Here is a 20,780-nt window from a genome sequence, read left to right as displayed (position 1 = left end):
TTCCAGGATCAGAAGCAGTGTTGCAAAGATTGTGGAACAAACTGCTTTATTTTCTAAGGGCATACTGCTTTTAACACCTGTAAATGCACAGACTCTATTAGCACTGAAATACTGTGTATCTCCACACTTGAATATTGAACATGGTATTGGAAAATAAATTGGAAATTATTGAAAAAAAAAAATCAGGATTATCTACAGCTATTCAAAACTTTGGAATTGACACATTGTGTTCCAGAATAACCAGAGAGAGCTGTAACTGGTGTGATCTGGGCCAAAATTCCTGCACTTGTTAGAAACCACTATGCTTTGAGCTACAGAAAGAGCTCATTCAGGGACTGGTTCAAGGGAATGCATCATGTTGTTCCGGCTTCTGAACAATGTTAAATGTTGAATCCAGCGACAGGATTTTCAAGTAATTAAATGATTTAGAAAGAAGCTCACAAGGTCTCTCAGGTGTCATATTTGCTTGGTAACGTCTCAATGAAATTCACTGTAGATTTAGCATCTGATTATCATATAGCACCTTTGCACTAAAACAAAACATTTTCAGCAGGGAGCAGAAAAATAATTATTAAAATTCTCAAAATAATTACTACCACTTTGCCAGATGCCAAAAAGAGCAGCTGTTTACGAAAAGAACCAGGAAAGCATTTCTAAAAGGAAAAGTGTGACAGGGAAAAAAACCCCAACCAGCTTATGGGTAAGTAGCTCTCTTCATTAATCTTGTTTGGATTTTATATGTTTTTAGCAGCCACTGAGAAATATTATTCACATCAGTGATACCACTCACAGAATCACAAAATCACTTAGTTGGACCTCTTGAGGTCACCTAGTCCAATCCCTCAGCAAAAGAGGGTCAGCGGGAATAGGCTGTCCAGGACTGTGTCTATTTGGTCCACAGATGGACCAAGAGATGGAGAATCCGTAACCTCTCTGGGCAATCTGTTCCAGTGCTTGACCATCTTCACAGTAAATAAGTTTTTTCTTGCATTTTTAACATGTATTTCCTTTACTTTTAGTAAAGTTCATGTGTAATATCCCAAGTGTAATATCACAGTGTAGTGTAATATCACAGTTCAGTATAATAACCCAAGACAGCTCAATATTACTGTAAATGTTACAAAAATACACCAGTTACTTGTTTCAATGTCCTGGCATGTTTATATAGATAACCCTCATTACCTCAACTCATCCAAGTTTTCTTTTAGTTTCATCTGTTGTAAGACTTACATCTTACAATGCTTCTATATGATTCTAAGTGTTGCTAATGAACATGTTTTTCACTACTTTAAACTCTAGACAATCTCTTGGTTAAATGAGAATATAATTACTGGTATAACAATAGAAGTTTAATTTTGTACTCTTTCATGCTATCTAAATAAATGGAAAAAGCTGCAGAAGATGAGAGAAAATATAGATTCAGGTGCCATCTTTTCAACCTCCCCTTCTTTCAAGTAGAGAGATAGCTGCACAGGATTAACGGTTGCATTGTTAATTATAAGAAAACCAGTAGGTTGAGGCATCCCACTTCTAAGCTTAAATCACATCTATAGTTTCTCAACAAAATATTTGCTAAAGACCTGCAAGCCCTGCTCAGAAGCACAAGGCTTTACATATGTATTAACTGGGCATTTCTAAATCCATGATGCAAGCATTATTTAACACATATAATTAAAGTAAATCTGTATTAACGAGTAATATACACAGATTAACCCTTTTTGTTCACAGTACGAAACATGGTATTTGTTCTATCTTCTGGCTGCAAACATCCCAACTCAACATAAAGAATTGAAGCTGATATTCAGATTTGATTTACAGATTTCAAAGTAAGTTAATAGCAAGTGTGGATCCAGAACTTGCTGACAACAAAGAAATCAGTCTTTAATATTATAGTTGCGGATTTTTGCCACCTTAGAAGAGATTTTTGGTTTTATGGGATAAGCATAAGAAAAATTCCTGGATTTTAGCTTCTGCTGAGCTTCCAGCCTGGTTCCTCTGATTGTCAAATCTGCAGCTGGCATTTCAAGTTTATCCTTGGCTTTGATATTTTGCTGAGATTCATCAGAATGTGTAACTTCAAGCTCCACTCCTCAAAAAAAGAAAGAAAAATACTTTGTAGTTATGTTCTTATGAGACTGGAAAATTGAAGAGTACTGGTTTATTCTTTTTTTCTAAATATACTGCTGCCATAGTGCCACACTGTCGAAGTCTTATACTGAGTGAGTAGCAGACCCATTTCTACATCCAGGGCCACAGAACTGTCCATTAGGGCTTGCTATGCTGATGATATCCTGCTCAGTCCTTGTTTCATCTGTACCGGGTTCATTCTCCTTTAGCATCAGACTGCATAAGAGAGGAGAAGGGAAGACAGCTGGAAGGTTGGTCTAACTACTCAGGTCAAGCACTACCTCTGTGTTGAGATGTTTTTAAACACACAATTTTCACAAGTTTACCCTTCTCTCCGTTGTGAGAGAATATCTATATCCCCCAAAGCAATAACAACACACCAGACAACATGATACAAAGTTAGACCTACCTGTTCCCACATTGTGAAATAGCGATAAAGTAGCTGGCTGCAATAGTTTGATCTGTTTCAAGAAATGAGGAGCAGCCATAAAAGCTGTGGCAAACATGTTTGGGTATGCATGATCCAAAGGGCTCAAAGGCAGTTCTGTGGCTTGACAGAGTTGTACTATCATTTTCTCTTTGGTTTCTTTTTTTTTTTTTTTTCTCCTCTCTTCATCTTCTCTCACAGAGGGAGGCATTTACTGTGGAAATTTAAATTTTTGTTGTCTCGAATATCTGTGTATACTACGGAGGACTAAGTCAAAAAGTAACACTTCTGGTTGTGAAGCAGGGAGACTGGTCTTAATACCAATCGGGAGTCCATTCTGCACCCTCTCACTTAATTCTCTGAAAACCACTATCTCCAGCTAACTGAACTTTAGTCTTATCACAGGTTTTGTTAGGTAAAATCAGTGGAATTGGTCAATCACAATATTTACTGTAAGCTATAGGTAATGTTTACAGGTGCTTGGCTCCAGCCACTTAATCCTTATTTTTCAAGGCACTGAGATTTTAACTTTAGATTTCCTATGGAGAGACAAAGCAGACAGCAGAAGTTGATAACAGACTTGCTTAGGATACACTACAGCATACTGTACTACTTGAATTTCTTTGACCATGACAGGCTTCAGTCCCAGGAGCTATTCAATCACAGAGCAAGAATAAAAAGTGCACAAATTGAGAAAGATATTAGTAGGATAAGGCAAATCTTCATAGCCAGCAGAACATGACAGAAAGTCCAGACAAAATTCTGTGGAATTAATTAATCTTATTGAGGGTTTATAGCTCTATGCAAAGCTACTATGTTTAATGCTCTAAGCAAAGCACAGCACTGTCAAAACACAACACTTTTCAAAGCAGTTTTTACGTTCAGGCTTTCCTGGAAATAGCTGTTCACTCAGGTGTGTGTAGCCTCTGCAGTGAGTCAGCTTGATGGCGCTTGTTATTGCAGGTAGCCAATGCTTAGGGGAGTCGTGCTATTGATGGCGAATCATGTTGCTCAGCTCGCCACCTAGTGGCTACCTACAGATGGAGGTATGAAAGGGGATGCTTGAGCCCATGAAGACCTTTGGGTGTGTTTTTCTGCCTGGGAGAAAGGACTTTAATCATTATAATGCATTACCCTAGACCACTACCACATCTGGGAGATAGGAAAGCAGAATTTCACAACATCAACAGTTTAGAACAGTTCAGACAGTGGTGTCTGAAAGGTACTGGACACAGCTTCAGAGATAATTTTGCCTCAACAGGAGCCACAGGGATACAGGTAGAGACCTTGTACAAGCAAAGTAAAATTTCCCCAGATGGAAAATTTCATTTAAAATACTTGTCACTAGATATTTGCTTATGGCTAACAGTGCTTCTAAAGGAGCACCAGCTCAAACAGGTTCCTATTCAGGAGAAGACCATTTAAATGAAGCAAATGTAACTAGGAGATTAGTTAATATTTGTGAAACACTTCAGAGATGAAGTTTTATGTAACGCAGAAAAGAAATCATGAGTCTAAATCTGATTGGAGCCCGAATGAAGCCAGAGCCAGAGCGCTCTTTCTGTTTGTTAATATTTTACTAGATTCTTTCTCTAGCCAGCTTTTTACCCACATGGATTGCTCTTAGAACTGTCAGTGATGTCAGAGCTGTTGAAATTCTGTCTAGTGTGGAAACACTTAAGATAACTCTTGATCCATACAGTGTATGGATTTCACATCACAGAGCCTTGCAAGTAACAATGAGAATTACAGTAAAAGATTCCCTATCTAAATTCAAGTAGTAAACCAGAAAAGTTACTTTGCTTCAAAGCAGCTCAATCTCATTCTTTGTTAGTCTACAATGTAAACTCAGATTTATACACCCAGGACTCAGCTGCATCTGTATCTGGGGGTTCTCAAAATGCACAGTGGGACCATCCACCACAACTGGAGACCTCCTCTGGCATGGAAAATACAGAGTTTCATCTACCCCAAAAATGTATGAAACGAGACGAGTGAGGACATTCTAAGTGTAGATACAGCTTGCCTTATGCCCTTATTTGTTCTGTACTGACCCCAGCCTCTGTTGACCTGAGGAGATACAGCTGATCAGGAGCTTTTCACATGGTACCACAAAGCACACTTCACAATATTGGCTACATTCTAACTGCAGTTTACAGTTGAACTTCAATAGGTGATGTTCACCTTTTCTTCCAGAAAAACTAGCAAGTTTCTCCAGTAGGAAGTAAAAACTTGATTAAGCCAAATTATTTGAAGAAAAATAAATTCCAGTTTTCTAAATGTTTTACAAAGCTTCCTCTCCTCTTGTCTAACATTTATTTCTAAAATCAAAACAGGTCCTGTAGCCCACATGTGAATAGAGAAACCTTGCAGCATTTACAGAAGCTATCACATGGTTGTACACGTGTCGTGATTTTCACAGGAAAGAGTGTAACTTCTCTGAGAAGAAACTTTCTTTTGAGGATGGCCTGTCAACAGCATTCAAGATGCATGTGATACAGATCACCAACTAAAGTCTCCCACCTGCTCTCAAACTCTGGGATAGGACATATAAAAAGGAAAGATACAGATATGTATTTCTTACTAGTAGAGTCTATGCATGTAACACTGACGCTTTTAGTATCAGTGTGGCTTGTACCTGCCTACCTCTGCAGCAGGATCATTTTCTTTCAACAGCACAGAGCAATAAAAACACCTGAACAAAGAACCTGTGATCCTTGTAAACCCTTTCTTTCTACTTATCTGCAGAATTATCATACAAATTATTAAATCCATCTCATTCCTAAAGTACAAACAAAAAATCAGCAGGTAGGGCAAGGAAAGAGAAATCTTTCATAGCCTTCTGACTGCTTAGAAGCTTCCAAAAGTTCCAAATTCTATGGTGAAATGAATGAAGTATGTAACAGTCCACTTCAGTAAGTCAGTGCTAACATGCAGTCACAAATACTTTAAGAACCATCAAGTTGTGTCTTATGCTGGAAATACAGCAAATTGCAGGGCTTACTTGACATGCCAGCAATTTCAGGTCCCAATAGGCTGCTTTGTACATGAAAAACAATTAATGAAGCTGTTTAACAGGTTCAGAAAAATCATTCTCACACTACCATTGTTTCTGTTTCACCAGAAATGCCCATAAACCACAACTACTGGTGTGACAGATTTGTAGAGTTGAACTTGTAAAAAATGTTTGAATAAGCAAACTAACTTGTTGCAAAACACTTTTTTGTTACTGAGCTTTCAAGTCTATGTGCGTGTCCCTTGTATCTGGAAGTCCAATACCAAGTCACTCCATCTTAATGACAGTTATACGCACAGTAACCATGGTTTTGATAAATGTATTAAATTCAAGTGAGTGGTTTCAAAAAGGAAATATTTTAATCTTTTTCCATAGCTCAGGCATGAAAAATAAGGCAAGCCTTTGATAAAAATCAGAAGCAGAAATCCTTGAAAAAATCTTATATTCTGAGGTGAGATTCTTCCAAAAAAGATTTTGCTTTCACAATCTTGTTTCTAAAATGCAGAATTCAGTCTAGTAGAATTACGGATACCATTTGGATGGTTTCCTAGAGGAGAAAGCTAAGCAACATAAAAGACTTTTTAAAAGTGCTATTCCTGCAATGCAGTATTTCAGGGCCTGTATGTTTGACCGAGAAGCACCACTCTAGTATTCTTAGGGTAAATCTGGATGCAGAGATCAAATTCAGGTTGTTCTCAGGAAAATATCCCCCCTTATTGATGTTTCACTTGTTTCATGTTGGCAGTATTATCTTTTCACTTTGCCATTCTCTAGATCCCCAAATATCTACAGTATGTTTTGCAATGGTGGCTGGAAATTTCTAGACATTAAGAAACTGATGTCCTTGTAAGGCTGCCAGTGGTGTTGCATCACTTACCAGCAGCATGAAACTGCATGACACTATCAGTAATGTTTCAAAGACATCCTTTTGCTTATCCTGTCAATATAGGCCTGACCTGAAATACTCTTCCTATTACAGTCCCACAGAAAAGCACATGAATCATGACTGCCAGCACTACGTCCATTCCAGTCCTACAGGTCTGTCAATGCACGTTACTTTGCCCCTGCAATGAACTGCTGCTGTGAATAAATACACTTATAATCCATTCTTCATTTTGAAAGAGCTGTTAAATATTTTTTTCTTGTATGCTGCTAAAGATGGTTCATTGCATCCATACACTGGTTTAAAACTAGATTCAATGTAGGTTGGAAAGAACCTCTGGGTGAAATGTCACAGTGCTTATGACTCCCTGCTCAGAATGCATCTTGGCACACTTGCGTCCCTTGCCTCTTTTCACTGTCCATCTCAGAGTCTAGCTTTGTTGTCTCCAAAATCCCTCACTGGGTAGTTAAAAAGCAGCAATCGGGCCACCCACTGTCTCTTTCTTTTTCACACTGAATAACCCAGCTTTTCTCAAGTAACATGTGTTTCAGCACTGTAGCCATCTTAGACACTCTTCACTAAACCCTAGTTCATCAGTCCTTTGTGCCGGAGTCCAAAATGGGACACAGTACTCCAGATGTGGCTCACAAGTACTGAATAGAAGGGAACAAATCACTTCCCTTAACCCACTGGTTGTATCCTTGCTCCTGCACGCTGGTTAATGGCACTTGAGTATCTATGTTATGTTAACAGGTCACTATTAATATGAAGCTCATTTGAAAGTTATTAAATGGCTGACATATAACCCCAAAGCTGCCATCAGATCTCAGGAATAATGATGATGATAAAAAATATCAAAACAAAAAACCCTAAACAATTCACACATGCCCCACAGCACTGTAAGAAACAACTTACTGAATGCTGCGTCTCTTATGAAAAAATGAAAGTCACCTGTACTTGGAACATTCTGGAGAAATGTTTATCCATCTGTTTATAAAGACCTTTAATAAGAAAGAGTCCACAATACTTCTGGGGAACACTTCATTATTAGCCATCCTTTAAGTTTTTCCAGTATTATAATTTAAGGCCATTACTTTTTGTCCCATCCACAGGAGTTTTCCAAAGTTTTGCTGATGATGAATTACTTCATGAACATGCCAAAAGTTTGGGAGACATGACAGTCACCTGCAATACACTACTTAAGATAATGACTACCAATAAAAAGTTTCCTTTCCATTTGCCTGTGAAAAAGCTACAGTTTACTGCACATACCTTACAAGTGGCACTTCTGCTAAAATTCCCTATTGGACTATACAATTCTAGTGAATAACAATGCCTAGCTCACTGTGTGTCCACAGCATATACCACATTATGCCCACGATCTCACCTTTGGCCTTTGGGTCTTAGCATACTAAGCAGTGTTGTAGCTATTAACATGACACAAAAATAATGATTGAGCAAGGATTTGCCAAATTACAATTTGATCCATCAGTCACTTGGCAACATACAAAGCGTGCAGTTCTCAGACAGATGCTTTCATATCTGCCCCAGATAAGTTTTAGACTTTATCAAAACAGAAGAATATTTGCATTTTCCAGGAGTATTTAATAAAAGGGGTGAAGTATTTGCAACAATGGCATTAAAACCATTGAGAGATACATATGTGTTCCTCTTAATTCTTACTACTGCTTGCAACTGTAAAATTCACTTCAAGTAAACTCATTAGATCTTCAGATTCTGATTACAGGACTGTAACAACAGTAGGAGTCATGTAAAAATTTTGTGGAAGGTGGCAGAATCTGCTACCGTACTTCCATTATTCTGGAAGAGTCAAGTACTGTTAATTACTTTATAAAACATGCTTAGGTTGGTGACTGTTCTAGGGACTGCGAACAGAGGGGCTTGATCCCTTTTCTAAAGTTTGCCACATACCTTGACAGAAATTATGTGCTCTAGATGAAGAAAGCTGGACCTGCAGGGCTTGACTAGGACTCTGCCTGGGTGGCTGACTTTGAACAATCTTTAAGAATGTATCTGCCTTTTGTTGCTTTGGCCCATGATTTTCAATGGACAAATCTAGTTGAACCTGTTCAAATTCAAACACACTCTTACAGAGATGCATACTTTTCATGTCAAATACATGTGAAAATTGGCATCTTGGTCTTGGGAAGATAGAAAGTTTCAGCAAGAGGCAAGTCAAAAGAAAATTATTATTTTTAATTTTGAAAGTTCGTACAAGAAGATTAATTACAACATCATGAAAGTGACTGAGAAACCCACGTTTAGTAAGTGTTAACAAATACTATTTTCTACAGGAACAATGCATAATTAAAAAAAAAAAGCATATATTTTTAAGTCTTCCAGGAGATGACTGCTGAACAAATGCAATTGAAAATTCCAACTGAAGGCAAATTACACTGATGATAAAACTACACTGTACCTCAGTGGATGGTAATGTCATCTTTTCCCCACATCCGCTTGGAGCTTCTTCATCCTTTAAGCGAGAGCAGACAATTAGAGAAGATATCCTTGAGGGATGCTGTTGCTTTGCATACGGCAGCTCCTAATATGAAATAGTACATCAAGACAATCCATGGTCTCTAAAAATAATACATCTATAGCTCAGTTTACTGTTACACTGCTAGATTTAAAATAATCAGTCATATAAAAAATAATATTTTATATATATTTTTATATATAAATAATATATATATTATTTATATAATAAATAAAATAATCAAATAATATTAAACAGAATTATTTTCCATTTAGATTAACATGGCCAAACTACCTTCCTAATAAACCTCTTACTAGATCTGTTAAAAATCTACATTTCTTGCTGCTGTCACGGTCATCCTGCTTGTTACTCAAGTTTACATTGTCACTCTTCCTTTTGTGACTGAGGGTCACTTCCCCTTTTTGTCTTTTCCAGTGATTAAAATACAGATGAAAACTCCAAAGGAAGTCCTAAAAACCCCATAAATAATATAAATCAGCTATGGAAAAGAAACTTGTAAGCAAGCAAAATACCCTAATTCACCAACTTTCAACATGGTGTCCCTCAGGGATCAGTACTGGGACTGGTCTTGTTCAACATCTTCGTCGTTGACATGGACAGTGGGATTGAGTGTGCCCTCAGCAAGTTTGCCGATGACACCAAGCTGTCTGGTTCGGTTGATACGCTGGAGGGAAGGAATGCCATCCAGAGGGACCTCGACACACTTGTGAGGTGGGCTGATGCCAACCACACCATGCCAAATGCAAGGTCCTACACCTGGGTTGGAGCAATCCCAGGCCCAGCTACAGGTTGGGCAGAGAAGAGATTCAGAGCAGCCCTGCGGAGAAGGACTTGGGGGTGCTGGTCAATGAGAAAATGAACATGAGCCGGCTGCAGTGTGCGCTTGCAGCCCAGAAACCACCGTACCCTGGGCTACATGAAAAGGAGTGTGACCAGCAGGTCCAAGGAGGCGATCCTGCCCCTCTACTCTGCTCTCGTGAGACCTCACCTGGATTACTGTGTGCAGTTTTGGTGTCCTCAACACAAAAAGGCCATGGAACTGTTGGAACAAGTCCAGAGGAGGCCACGAGGATGATCAGGGGACTGGAGCACCTCCCATATGAAGACAGGCTGAGAAAGCTGGGGCTGTTCAGCCTGAAGAAAAGAAGGCTGCATGGAGACCTCATAGCAGCCTTCCAGTACCTGAAGGGGGCCTATAGGGATGTGGGGGAGGGACTCTTCATTAGGGACTGTAGTGACAGGACAAGGGGTAACGGGTTAAAACTTAAACAGGGGAAATTTAGATTGGATATAAGGAGGAAATTATTTCCTGTTAGGGTGGTGAGGCACTGGAATGGGTTGTCCAGGGAGGCTGTGAATGCTCCATCCCTGGCAGTGTTCAAGACCAGGTTGGATGAGGCCTTGGGAGATATGGTTTAGTGGGAGGTGTCCCTGCCCTTGGCAGGGAGGAGTGGAACTGCACGATCTTAAGGTCCTTACCAACCCTAACTATTCTATGATTCTATTCTATCATTCTATGAAGCAATTAAAGTAAGATTTGGAATTTTACAAGAGGTTTAAGATCTCCTTCAGCCTTGTCAAAGGAGATGAAAATAAACATCAGTCTTTTGATATATATTTCAAACTAAAGAGAAGCAGAAAACTGGAGCCCATCATACAAAGTAACTGACACTGAAATTCCTGAAGGTATGACAGTAATAAATTCTGGTTTTGGTAAGGATGATGACGTTGAACATAAGAGCAAACATAGCTTGGCTAGTAAGTGTGATTACCTAGAAGGAAAAACACCGAAAACGATGTTTGGAAGCTCAACCTGGATCTCAGCTTCAGAGCAGGAGCTGAAACCTCAGCAGGTATCTTGTAGGTAAAGAGCAGCCTGGAATGAGAATACTGAAGATGAACAGCTTGGATATAAAAAGGGCTACCCTTTATAGTCTGGACAAGTTCCAGCAGAAACAGAGATAATACCAAAGGTTCCAGAGCTGGAAAGATCCTCAATTATAGCCACTTCAACCATGACTTCCAAACAACCCATGAGCTGAAGAGGCTGGAATTCTACTCCTGGAGTTTAGCACACCATCTGGAAACTCAACAGTCAAATGCTACCTCTGCAAGAGCCATGGACACATTGCATTTTTAGAATCTATTTATTCTTACAAAAGCAAGAACAATCTTCAATGATTTTAAAAAGAACATGAGAGACACACTATGTCAAAAAAACAGCAGACACAGTACTTAGCTCATTAAAAATAAGGCAAGACTGGGATGGATGGGCAATGAATATTTATTTGTCTCAATTTAAAAGTCATCTAAATTCTAAGATGACTTGGGAAATAAAGAAAAATTAAAGAGGTGGAAAATGAAACAAAAATTATTAACACCCCCCCCCCCCAAAAAAAAAGCAAACAAAAAACCTAGAAACCAACCAAAAAAAAAAGAGGGTTTTGAATTGTGGCAATTTTGCCCACATCTGGAAATCATTTTTACATATGATTTGCATAAGCATTTAGCTAATCGTTTTCAGACTCAATCCAAGCAGTGCACAGATGAAACAAGCAGGCTACAAAAAGTCTACTCAAACGCTTTGCTGGACCCTAATCTTTGAAAAATTTACTCCCAGTGTTAAGTGTTTAATAGCTTAAGAAAGAGTTTAGTGAACTGAAAGTTCAAGTAAACAAGGATACCAAGCTTGTGACTTTAAATTAGTAAAATGTTCACAAGCATCCTGAACAAATTACACATCCACAAGCACACTGAGGCATTCCACAGTAAATCCACCTGTTGGCAGACCACTTTCCAGGCTTCCAGCACACTAACAGCTGCCCCACCTATTTCCTTCTGAATCCCTGAAAAAGGGAGATCAGAATCATATGCTCAGGACTGTTGTCTAGGACTGGAGCTGACTTTTTCACTTTGGAATTTTGCAAGAGCCTTAAGATCTGCTGCTCCAGAAGTAGCCAATACTACTGTCCCATAATACATACCACTGATCTGCCAGCAAACGGCATTTATTTAATGCGCCCTGATCCTTTCCTCTAAGGACCCCTTCCTCACGCTACAAGATGCTAATACTTATTGTAACAGTGCTGCTGTGATAGCTCTTGATCAGGTCCTCAGATGGTCAAAAAAGAGTTGCAAAATAGTGCTGCATTCCCAGATCTGTTCTCACAGAGCTCATATGCTTTGAGCATTCCCAGTCTTGGAAGCCAGATGGCTTTCACTATGATATTTACGGACTAGCATCTTTGAAGCCTTCCATAACACTTTTGATTTAAAAAGAATTTGATTAGGTAAATTGGGTAAAATATACCAGATTATCCAGCTTGCACTGCACTTATCTGACTGACCTATTACAGTCTTGAGTTTCTGTTATCTTAGACTATCTATGAATAAGTCTCCATTAGCTCTGTAAGGGTACAGCAGATGGCATTCTCAGTTCATCGCTGTCTGCTGGATGGTTTACAATGTTTGCTCACACCACAACCTTTAAAACTTCTTCACTGACTAACGGGCAGTAAAGAAGAACAGGGGCTTATTTTCACTTAAGCAATATGCTCAAATTTGGTTCTAACTAGCTCTGACAGCATAGCATTTTGGACTTCAGGCAACCTTTCTCTATCAAACAGGAGTGCCCTTCCTGTTGGTTGTCTTCTGCCAGGAAGAAGCTAAGAGAAATTCAAGCACCTGTGGTAGGATCTCAAACTCAAAAGAGTTCTTCCCTGCCAGGTTTCCTTAGAACATATTCCATAATGTTGCCATAGATTCTATCTGATAGATTCACCTTAGCCAAGAAACATGCACCAATTTTCTTCCCAAAATAATATGCCTTTCCCGGCTGAAATGCTGCTGCATACTTTGGATGCTTGGAGAGCCTTTTCATATTCAAACAGGCATCACCTGTTTTTACTACTCTTCATTATCCAAGAGAATAGCAATCTTGTGCAGAAGCTGGATAACTGTCTGCCTAAAGACCTAAGAGCAGAACACTGAACTTGACCTTGAGAGCACTTGCTCTCAAATTTAATTGCTGGATGACCTCTGCATTTCAACTTTCTGCACTATTTTCTAAAATCTAGAATCTGACCCAGAAGTTTGTGTCATTAGTGCAGCTAAGAGCCCTCATGGCTAATCTGCAGCACCATGTTAATCCACAGGAAAAAATACCAAACATTTATTTTCAGCAGAGCTGAACTGCAAACTGAAAGTGTGTCATTCCAGACATGCAGCTGGTTAAATTAGCACCATCTGAGTTCCTTAATCTTAATTTACCTAATTAAAAGCATTTATTCTAAGCAACTAGAGAGGTTAATATATTTTTTTTTCTTTAACACCATTTTTAACTGTAAGAAAAATCAAATATTCATTAGAACTTACTTCCACTGGGTCTTTTATGAAACCCACTTTTGTAATTCAAACTGTCAGGCCAGGTGGCTCATATTCTTTGTAATACACTTAAGACAACCAGATAACATCTACAGAAATCAGTGATAATTTCAGGCTCAAAAAAAGCCCAAACCAAACAACAGGATGGCATGCTCGAAACAAGTATGTAGTTATTCTTTCTTATTTTTTTAGAATGTGTCTAGATGTAAAAATGCTTAAGATGTTTTTCAAATGGGTTCTGATGGCAAAATCTTCAAGTGACTGACAGTTGCGATTTCTTAGTGCAACCTGACATGATAGGATTATCTCCTGTGTAGTTTCATATTATCACAGATATCTTAGTATGTAAAAAGAGAAACATGAAACTTCAATCTCCTATACATTCCTGGATGAGTAATTCACAAAAAGGCTCTCAATCTGTGCTTGATTTCAGTTAAGAGAAATAAGACTGCATAAAGAAAGATTAAAAACAAACAGGATTGTCCAGAGGAAATAAGCTTTAATTCAGCTGAGTTTTCCCCAAAGGCAGAGGAGATTGCAGCTTCAATCTAATAGGCTGACTTCTTGGAAAGTGGCTCAGGAGAAACACAGGAAACCTGGTAGACTACAAGTTGAACATGATGCAGCAATGCATTTGTGAGGCTTCTGGCCAACAGCATCCTGGGCTGCGTCAGGAAAAGCACTGCCAGCAGGCCAAGGGAGGTGATTACTTCCTTCTACCAAGCACTGGTGCAACCACATTTAGAGTACTGTGTTCACTTTTGGGCTCCCCAGTACCAGACATAGAGATACAGGAGCAAGTCCAACAAAGAGCCACAAAGATGAGCAGTGAATTGGAGCATCTGACATACTAGGAGAGGATAGGGAAGCTGGCCTTCTTTAGCCTCCAGAAGAGAGAGGGCAGGAGTGATCTTTTCAACATGTATAAGCACTTGATGCAGATGGTGGGAGGAAGTAAAGATGACTAAGGCAGACTTTTCTTAGTGATGTACAGTGGAAGACCAAGAGGCAATGGGCAGAAGCTCAAGTACAGGACACTGTTTAAGGATAAGGGGAGAAAAACCAAAAACAACCACCAAACCCAAACCAAAAAACCAAACTCTAACCTTCTTTACTGGGAGGGTGATCAAACACTGGAACAAGCTGCCCAGAGATGTTCCCAGAGGAAGTATTTCCCCAGCTGAACTTGGTTAGTAATTCTACTGGAGTTTCATACATTGGAGCAACAACCTCACTTTTTCTGAAAGAACATTCTTTACTGCTCTCAAAACTACAACAATCAGCTGCTTTGACTCAATCCTCACAGGAACAAATCAGCTGATCAAGTAAGTAAAGTACATAGTGAAATCCTGATTATTGAAGTTACTGGGAAATCTGCCACTAACTACTAAGGGAGCAATGATTTATCCATTTGTCTCTCTGATGAAAGCTGCAATTTATCCATTAAAAAGTTGTATTCTAATTACAAAAGATAAGAGAGCGGTTAATTACATAGCCTGCTTTCATAGATGGAAAATGTGCTATTACAATAATGTGGACAAGGGTGCTTTAAAATCCCACCACTGTGGACATTTAAAAATGTGCTGATTAATCAATTTCAAGTTTATCTTAGAACCCACTACAAATCCTTCAAATGGTTACCTTACTTATTTAAAGCTAAGCTTTATGAAACTAATACTTGTAATTCAGGATTGCATTTATGCTGCATTAACCAAGTGTTTCTGAAATTCCTTGGATGAAAATCATGTTTAAAAAAGTTAATTTTGGAGTCCCAACTATAACCCTTTAAGTAAATGAGATAGCATCTGCCTAGCAACCAGTCACCAATGGTGTTTCCCAGGGCTCAATTTTAGAGCCAGTTCTCTTCAATGTTTTTATCAATAACCTGAACACAGGAATCGAGTGCACACTAAGCAAGTTTGCCAATGGTACTAAACTAGGAGGACTTGCTGATTCCCTTCAAGATAGAGAGACCTTACAGAGAGATCTCGATAGACTGGAGCACTCGGCAATCACCAGCTATATGAAATTTAAGAAGAGGAAATGCTGAATTCTGCACCTGGAATTACCAGTGTAATCCTGGATGTCTGTATACACTGGGAGACAAGAGGCTGGAAAGCAGCCCTGCAGAAAGGGATCTGAGGGTTCTGGTTGATGGTAAACTCAGTATGAGTCAATGGTGTACCCTGGTGGCCAAAAAGGCCAACCATATCTTGGGGTGCAATGGGCACAGTACAGCCTGGTCAAAGGAGAGATTGTCCTGCTATACCTAGCATCAGTGTGGCCTCCCTTTGAGTACTGTGTGCAGTTTTGAACTCCACAATATGAGGAGTACATAGAAATATTAGAATGTGTCCAAAGGAGGGGAACAAAGGTAGTGAAAGGACTAGAAGGTAAGATTTATAAGGAGCAGCTGAGGATACTTGGCTTGCTCAGCTTGGAAAAAAGAAGACTGAGGAATACCTCATTGCTGTCTACAACCTCATCATGAGGGGGAGCAGAGAGGGAGGTGCTGATCTCTTCCTTCTGGTGTCTGTGCTGGGATGCAAGGGAATGGCTTAAAGCTTCATGCAGGCTGCATATTAGTCCCAAGTTCTTCCTTGAGAAGTGTGTCAAGCACTAGAACAAGGTCCCCAAGGACTGGTCACGATCCCAAACCTGTCAATGTTCAAGAAGCATTTGGACAATCCTCTTAGATACAAGTTTTAAATTCTAGGTTGCCCTGTGTGGAGCCAGGACTAACAGATCACCATGGGTCCCTTCCAGCTCAGGATATTCTATGATTCTATGAAATCTTCTAAGGTACCAAAGGAAACTCTGAGCTAAAGTCAGTAAAAGATATTTAAATACAGAATTTTAAGGAAAGTTCTATTCATGGAATTACAACTGGCTTAACTGCTCATTATCACTAGATTTAAAGAGCATATTATTACCTGTGTTGTAAGCCTGTGCTGTAGATGCTTTAAAGCTGATAGCTGACACTGCATTCTTTTGACAAGCTCTCTTGGAAAAAGGCTACCAGATACAACACAAACTGTGCAGCGCTTAGAGCTAACAGGATGCAAAAGTCCTATAAAGGAGAGAAAATACTAAGGAAGACATTCTCTGTTGTTGTCATCAATATTACATTCCCAGCCAATGTTTATAGTGGATATCAGTGAAACACAATACACGCCTTCTCATTGCAGACGGAATCAATGCTATACAGAAATGGGCCTTGTGTTTTTCTCCTTTGCTTCTTTGCCAGAGCAATGGTTGAATGGAACTTAAATGTCCACAGTGAAATCTTCTTACATTATGTATACTCTTGATTCAAGTTTACTCTATAGTAAGCTTATTCTACTTTCTTTTCCACTTTCATAAAGCATTAGTTTTTATTCCAAGGGATAAACTACTTCTTTTCTGCCCTTGAAAGAAGTCTTAATTCAATTTCTATTTCCCACACTGACATCTGAGCACCAGGGAGTCCTTCATCTAAGATGCTCATCAGCAAAAGTTACTGCCTACAGGCTCTTATTGTTCTGTGCTAGTACCTCCTATCACAGAATGGTCCTTCTTGCAACAATTAGCACCACAGTCTCACAGAAATTATACCGATCAAGAATCGGTCAGGTCCAGCACTTTGTCTTCATATTAAAGCTCAAAGGATGAACTGATTCCCAGGTTTTATTCTAAGTACATAAGCTTGCACTCTTCTGTAGAATAAATTTACCTTCCTTTAATACTGTTCTGAGTTCTGCCCTGAGTCCATTTCCTATTTCAATCAGCTGCTGCTTCTCCTCACTCAGAATAGAAATTTGTCTTGCTGCTTCCTGCAGTTTATTTTGCACTCCTTGTAGAGTGCCGCTGACACCATACCAAAGACCGACACCAGGACCTATGTCAGGAAACTGTTGCTCAAGATCTACCATCTTTTGTTCAATAACTTCGGCTTTTGGCCCCTGGAAAAAGACAGATAGTGTTTATAATGAATATTTTGATACTGAAGTCCGTAGGTTTAGAAATTTCTACAAGCACACACTAGAAGCCAGTTGAAGAAAAAGTGTAAAGTTGAAATCTATAGGCATTTTTGAGGGTCCGTTTTCAGAATTTTCTTCACAATAGAGGGCAAATGAAACCCACTCTTAGCAATATAGGGCAAAACACGGTAACAGCCTGGGATGTTCCCACAGATGTTGTTAACTGTAAGTGTAAAGTAATATACATAGGATAAACACTGTATAAGAGTAAACTAGAGAGCAGTTAATTTTACAATAAAATGTGGAAAAGGCACTTTACTGCAGATGGCAAACTATCACAAACCCTTCTCTGTATAAGCATTGCATGCATACACACATGAGGTAAATACAACCTAAAACATTATTTTTTGAGAGAAAGGCTGAAGAGTAAAAAGTACAGATTCTAAAAATGGTTTGTCTCTGCAAATTTAATTGTGTTTATGTGCAGATATATATTATGATAAAATATTTACCCAAAAGACCCAATCACCATTGCCTTAGTGGGTCATGCAACTCCCATTCTCTTATTTCTTTGGATAGTTTTACCAGAAAAGAGGAAGCCCTTTAGAACACTCATGGAAAGCATACAGGTACACAAACACTATGTGGCAGAAAGGTGGAGAAATTACTGCAGGACTAGAATATAAAAACATGAAGGTACCAAGGTGAAAGAAAAAAAGAACACCACTTTGGTGTACATACAGCAATTTACACCAAAGCAGACACAAATTATTACATTCGACTCTCATCATATGAACTGTTAAATTAACACACTGAAACTCAACATAAAAAGAGGTCAAGGCAGTGACCAATTAACAGTACCACTGGTTGTCATACCATGTACCATCTTCACTGTACCAAGATGCAAAAGCACATCACAGAGCTGTGGGAGGAATACCATTTGCTTAAGCTTCTATTTTTCCTGAATTTTTCTTAAAAACATTCAGCAGCATTACACAGAAGATTTTTTTTTCAGGTGAGAGGTTGTACACTGTAGAGTTAGGAGTTGAACTCAGAAATCTTTCTACCTTTAGCTCCATGCCCAGAGTAAAACTCTACAATACAAAAGAGAGAAAACACAGAAAAGCTGGTACTAAAAAATGGTGAGAGGAAAAACGCTCCTCAGAGTTGATACAAAAGGAAGAGAAGAAAAAAATCACATGCATGTAATAATCTACATGCCTATTTTACTAGTTTCCACATAAACTTTCCTCTTCTTTAGCTACTTTTTAGCTCTATAGTAATTTTGATATTATGGTCCCAGAACCTCTGTTATATTAAATGAGAAAAAAACCCTATCATTATAGCTCTTCATATTGACTCCATATCTGCTCCCCCATTTTTAGCTACCACTATTGCTCAACAGATTCTAAACTCCCCAAGCTAGGGATATTTTTGCATGTAATTCACCATGGCCTTAAGAGCATGTAATTAATAAATGGTAAATGGAAGCAGCACAGAGACAGTATAGAAAAATATTAAGAGATAAGCACTTCTAATATGCAGTAAGGAATTCTGATGAAGTTTTGCCAATTGTTTGTAACAGAACTGTTTCCAGTTGCCAGTCTATGCCTAAGAAGGCTTGCTATGTACCAAGGAAGAAGAAATAAAGCAGTCAGCAGAAATACAGGAAATGACAGCTCAGCATCAGTGAAGACAGCATTAACTACAATTCCAGCATTTTGTTCATTTCGAGTTTTGGTCTGCACATCTGCTATTTACTACATGCCTGTATATATAAAGCACACGTGATTCAGCATTTCACACACGAGATGCACACTGCTGCCTGAAAAAATGTTCTCATATCTGGCCCTGAGCACTGAATTACAGTTTAGCAAAGGATTAATCTCTGTCATAGAGAATGTTCCATTCCTATCTTACCGTCTCCAACGCAAAGCCACTCCCTACTTTTCTTTTAAGGCTATATCCCCACTTAAAGAAATGTGAAGAAAATAAGAATGCATCTTCGACAGTCATTCATAAAATGTTTACAGCAACAGAAAAGAATAGATGGTATAAGATTAAATTTTCACCTAGTTCTGGAAGGGGCCAAAAAGAAAACATAAATCTATGTTGTCTACACTGCCACACACTGATTTGCTAACTATAATTTGACAGCAGGAACGAACAGATCTCCTTCTATGTTCAGTAAAAAGATAAAACTAAGATTAAACATGATCTGTGCCTGGTGGCTTGTGCATGTTTTCACACAAGGTTCCCAAGGCCCCACAATTTTGTTTGATCATTGGTATTACTTCAGCTCTTAAAGCTCTTAGTTTTAACGCCCACAAAATCACCAGGCCTGGAAGGGACCTCTGGAGATTATCCAGCCCAACCTGCCCTTAAGGCAGGGCCACCTAGAGCAGGTCACACAGGAACCATCCCGGGTAGGTTTGGAATGCCTCCAGAGAGAGAGGCTCCACCTCTCATCCTTGTTTATTACCTGGCTATTATTTCCATTTTCTTGAACTTAGATGGTTACTGGTGAGTCTTAACAGTAAGAATAAAGCATGCAACTTCTATGGGTAGATCTTACAGATTACCTCAAAATTAGAAATCCGTTATTTTTTCATTGTATTTTAACCTATCATACATGAGACTCCATTTACTACACCATGAAGTTCCTGGGAGACAGAAGGGGAGAACATACAGTGACTTAAGCCTTATGTAGTATTCGATATTTGTCCCAGTCTTCAATTCCTGTATTACTTTTTCAGACAGACGCCTGTTGCAAGTTAACGCCGATGTCGGTCCTGCCCTTTACAGCAGCGCGATGGGAATGACATTGCGAGCCCTGGAGCCGTGTGAGGGCGCTCCAGCGCCAGCGAGCCCCTCGCCCGCACTCGCTGCAGGTGGCTGGCGCTCCCTAGCGGGGCCTGTGAGGGAGCAGGGCTCGGCAGCTCCTGCCCGCCCGCGGGGACACGGCTCCCGCGCGTCCTCCCTCCTGATCAGAACGCGCATTGAAAGGCTTTTGGCACTTCAGAAAAAGGCTGAAATATGGATTTACAGCGGAAAACTTGAGGAGGCGACACACTGCAGTTTGAGAATTTGCAAGTGCGGAAAAAATACCCAGAAGGGCTTGAAAGATCAGGAGTGATTTGTGACCGGGGACGGCCAGTCAAAACGCATTCCCAAGACAGGATGAGCCCAAGTCTGGCTGAAATAAATCACTGCTGGCTTTCATCTAATTTACACTCATTACTAGCTAACCACATAAGCACATACTGCCTGAGTTTTTAATATTTATTTAAATAAAAATAATATGTATTTAATTACACACACATGCACATGCAGGCATTTTCAGGAGTTTAAACCTCTTCATACCTTTTCTGCACCTGGGTTTACCATACAATCCAAGTTAACTGAGCTGACTTTGGTATTGCTCAAAGTGGTTCCAGTTGAAATTCTGTTTGTGCACAATAAACCTA

General features: G+C 39.3%; 1 protein-coding gene across 8 annotated transcripts in view; it reads right to left on the bottom strand.

The window, feature by feature from the left end:
- Positions 1-1,327: 1,327 nt before the first annotated feature.
- Positions 1,328-20,780, bottom strand: part of CCDC57 (coiled-coil domain containing 57) — a 35,351-nt gene continuing 15,898 nt past the window's right edge. For 6 of the 8 annotated variants that reach the window (XM_057405365.1, XM_057405362.1, XM_057405364.1 and 3 more), the window contains 6 exons: positions 20,677-20,777; positions 17,067-17,295; positions 16,288-16,424; positions 8,894-9,016; positions 8,386-8,539; positions 1,328-2,089 (listed from right to left, as the gene is read on the bottom strand). In XM_057405365.1, coding sequence (XP_057261348.1) covers positions 1,875-2,089; positions 8,386-8,539; positions 8,894-9,016; positions 16,288-16,424; positions 17,067-17,295; positions 20,677-20,777 — 959 coding nt within the window. In that variant the 3' untranslated portion in view covers positions 1,328-1,874. The remainder of the gene's footprint in view (positions 2,090-8,385; positions 8,540-8,893; positions 9,017-16,287; positions 16,425-17,066; positions 17,296-20,676; positions 20,778-20,780) is intronic. The other 2 variants (XM_057405366.1, XM_057405368.1) reach the window with 2 other exon arrangements.

This window comes from Pezoporus wallicus, unplaced genomic scaffold (assembly GCF_028554395.1).
Source record: "Pezoporus wallicus isolate ANWC-B61680 ecotype Strahan unplaced genomic scaffold, APGP_CSIRO_Pwel_v1 contig_7750, whole genome shotgun sequence".
Classification (NCBI taxonomy): Eukaryota; Metazoa; Chordata; class Aves; order Psittaciformes; family Psittacidae; genus Pezoporus; species Pezoporus wallicus.
The sequence above is the reverse complement of the archived record's forward strand: the minus strand, read 5'-3'. Positions and strand labels throughout refer to the sequence as shown.